Below are 2,946 nucleotides of genomic sequence, written 5' to 3'. Positions count from 1 at the left end.
AGTGTTAAAACTGCGGGGAACTTGTAACTTTTAACATTCTTTCTGGTTTATGAATCAACTCGAAATTTATATGCTTCCGTAAATTTTCCATTGTTTTTCTAAAGAATTAAATGAAGTAAGGGAAAAAACAGCAATAAATTATTTAAATTGATTTACCCGAAAACAGAGTTAACCATTAGTTTCCAGAAATTCTTTTCAAATGAACTCTTGGATAATTTCCTCTGTTCAGTGTTGAATCTAACATATTTTTCTAACCATTTTCCTTGAGTGAAGGTTAGAGCTCGATGAACCTTGGTTATTTTCAAACCTAATTCTACATAATATTTTAAATTGCGGTAATGTACTATGTATTTCTCTTTATTATTTAAATTAGGAAGAAGTTTTGGTAGACTTTGATTCTCCTTAATATTTAATTTTCCTAAGAGATCTTTGGAGTATGGAGATAGCATATCATGTGTAATAACTTTAGATTCCGCCGCTACTGGGAGATCGTTATGTAAGTCATGCAACTCTGGAGGATATTCAAGATCCACCTGCAAAGGAAACAATTCTTTAAAAATATAATTCAATAATTATAACACTTGTTATTTACCTCTAAAATGTATCCGTTTTCAACGTTATTGGGAATACTCAGAATATTTTCACTGAGTGTTTGCAAATCATCCTCCTGAACCCACTGGAAGTCGCCTAGCGGTAGTGGTTCACACATAACAGCACCGTACAAATTATTAGCATCTTCAATTAAGTTAAATTAAGTTAATTAATATAATTAAAATTAAAATAATAAAAATAAAAAAATAAAAATAAAAAAAATTATTTATTTTTTAAAAATGTAAATTACCTAAATAGCATATATAACTGCTCTCTTTAGACGAATCATATGTGTCGGCCATATATTTGTTATTCGCTTCAGAATAACGAGTTGAGATCATTGAAACACCGCCTCGAATCCCTAAAAATTCAATGTAAATACAATAATATTTAAAATATCACAAAAGCGTTACCCTTTTCAATAAATAAGTGTTGATCTATATCAAGTATGAGATCGAGGCGAACATTGGTCATCTTCAAAGCTGCTTGCCAGGCTAAACCTGGTGCGGTGTAAGCGTGAGCGGGATCTAATTTATAATGGGTTATAGATAATGTTCTAAAATTTTCAAAAACGTCGGCTAAGAGCAACGCATCGCTTTTCACATAGAGGTCGGTGTATTCCCCTACGAAAACCGAGGTTAAGAGATTTGAAATATTTATACTATAGTAATTTTACCTAATGTTTGAATATTAAACGCTGTCCAAACATTTTGGGCGTGTAAATAATCAGATTCTAAAATATTTTGATTTTTCAATGAACTGAAAAACGCTTCTCTAGGTGGCAGCATCGTCTCGTCAAATTTCTTTTCATCGTCCATATACTCGTATGGGTAGACCCCCTTCCGCAAAAGCAGTTGAACTTTCTCACTTTCAAAATATTTCTTAACAATCTGGAATTTACTGGCTCCTTCCAAAACGAGATTAGATACTAGAGCATCGAGGCTATCACTTAGAAATCGATAAGAGTCTAAAAACCGAAATCTCCCTAAAAAACAATAAAATTAATGTTAAGGTTAAATTCATAATTAAATATATTTTACCTAGTTTCAGCGAAATATAATTTTCGCTAGTGGAAGGAATACAGTCAAGTGTCTGTTCCTTAAAATGACCAATCTCCTGACATATAAGATGTAAATCGTATCTATGAAGATTTATTATTATTAGGTTTATTTCCTGGTTAATTAACTTAATAAATTCACCTGCTAAGGTTATGAAGGAAAATAGGGATAAATTCTGTAACTTTCTTTTGAAGATTACAGACGTTATGCGCTGGCCCCCTATATTTGCCGCTGAAATGACAATGATCTCGAACAGCGGGCATATTTCCCTGATTTAGCTGCTTCTGACAAATGTAGCAATGCGTAGCAGCTTGAAACTGTTCCTCCTCCTCCGGGGTAATAATCATTGGTACATTTGTCTCAATGAGTTCCATCAACTTCTTCTCTAATTCCAGAATAGACTCCAGAAATCTTCGAGTTGCATCTTGTCCTCGATAGCAATCGGTTCGAACAGGTACACCTATAAGTATCCTATTGTAATATATCTAAAAGGGAATTTTGTCAAATAACTTACCGTTAGGTCCAACAAACACCCACGAATACGCGCAGCTGATGTGCATGTTTACTTTGCTGGTATTTATATCGGGATCTAGATCACATCCTTGAACTCTCGGTAGGATTGCTTCAAAATCGGCGTAAAATACATACTGCACCTAATAATTTCATTTCATTAAGAGTTAAATTAAATAATTTTTATTTTTACCTTTTCTGTCCACTCATATTTATCAAAATAAACCGTCTTCTTCTTAGTAGGGAAAACTGTTTTTTGGACGCCGTGAGTGGCGCATTCTTCGATATGCGCATCACGTCGCTGTTCAACGTTGCTTCCACTGAATCGGTGAAGACACATTCTAATACAGAAAATAATTAGTATATTTCAAACTAATATATTGGAAACTAAATTACCTGCAATAATAACTTGTATTTCTGTGTTTTGTTAGATGCTGTAGCAGTTTTCCTAGGTCTCGTATAAGACAGTAATGTCTATTCCCATCGTCAATATCTTTAGTTTCGTCGGTGATGTATAGCAAATCAACCTCCCTTTCCTTACAACACTTGTTAGCGCTTACGTAAAGGGGGAATATGTCTCCCGAAAAGCCGAACACAGATATTGATAAATTATTCATTAATTCAAATTTTTTAAGTTCCGTAGCGTTTAATTTGAAAGGAAAAGATATATCACTGGTATCAAGTTCATTTTCATAAGGTGTATATTTGGAAACACGATTAGCGTTTTGAGTCCGAGGAACTGGGTGAAGTTTAGCGAGAATTGACCAGAGAAAACATTTCTCGTCAT

The 2,946-nt window shown here is 33.6% G+C and overlaps 1 protein-coding gene across 1 annotated transcript; it reads right to left on the bottom strand.

The window, feature by feature from the left end:
* Nucleotides 1-274: 274 nt before the first annotated feature.
* On the bottom strand, nt 275-1,065 carry LOC149963006 (uncharacterized). Its single transcript, XM_090164490.1, has 5 exons — nt 1,005-1,065; nt 842-952; nt 593-735; nt 318-533; nt 275-280 (listed from the first exon to the last, which is right to left on the bottom strand). The coding sequence occupies exons 1-5, from the start codon at nt 1,063-1,065 to the stop codon at nt 275-277; spliced, it is 537 nt and encodes a 178-aa protein (XP_090020616.1).
* Nucleotides 1,066-2,946: the final 1,881 nt, after the last annotated feature.

Source organism: Leiobunum rupestre, chromosome 1 (genome assembly GCF_980474605.1).
Source record: "Leiobunum rupestre chromosome 1, qqLeiRupe1.1.hap1, whole genome shotgun sequence".
NCBI lineage: Eukaryota > Metazoa > Arthropoda > Arachnida > Opiliones > Sclerosomatidae > Leiobunum > Leiobunum rupestre.
Note: the sequence above shows the minus strand (reverse complement) of the source record. Positions and strands in the feature narration are given on the sequence as shown.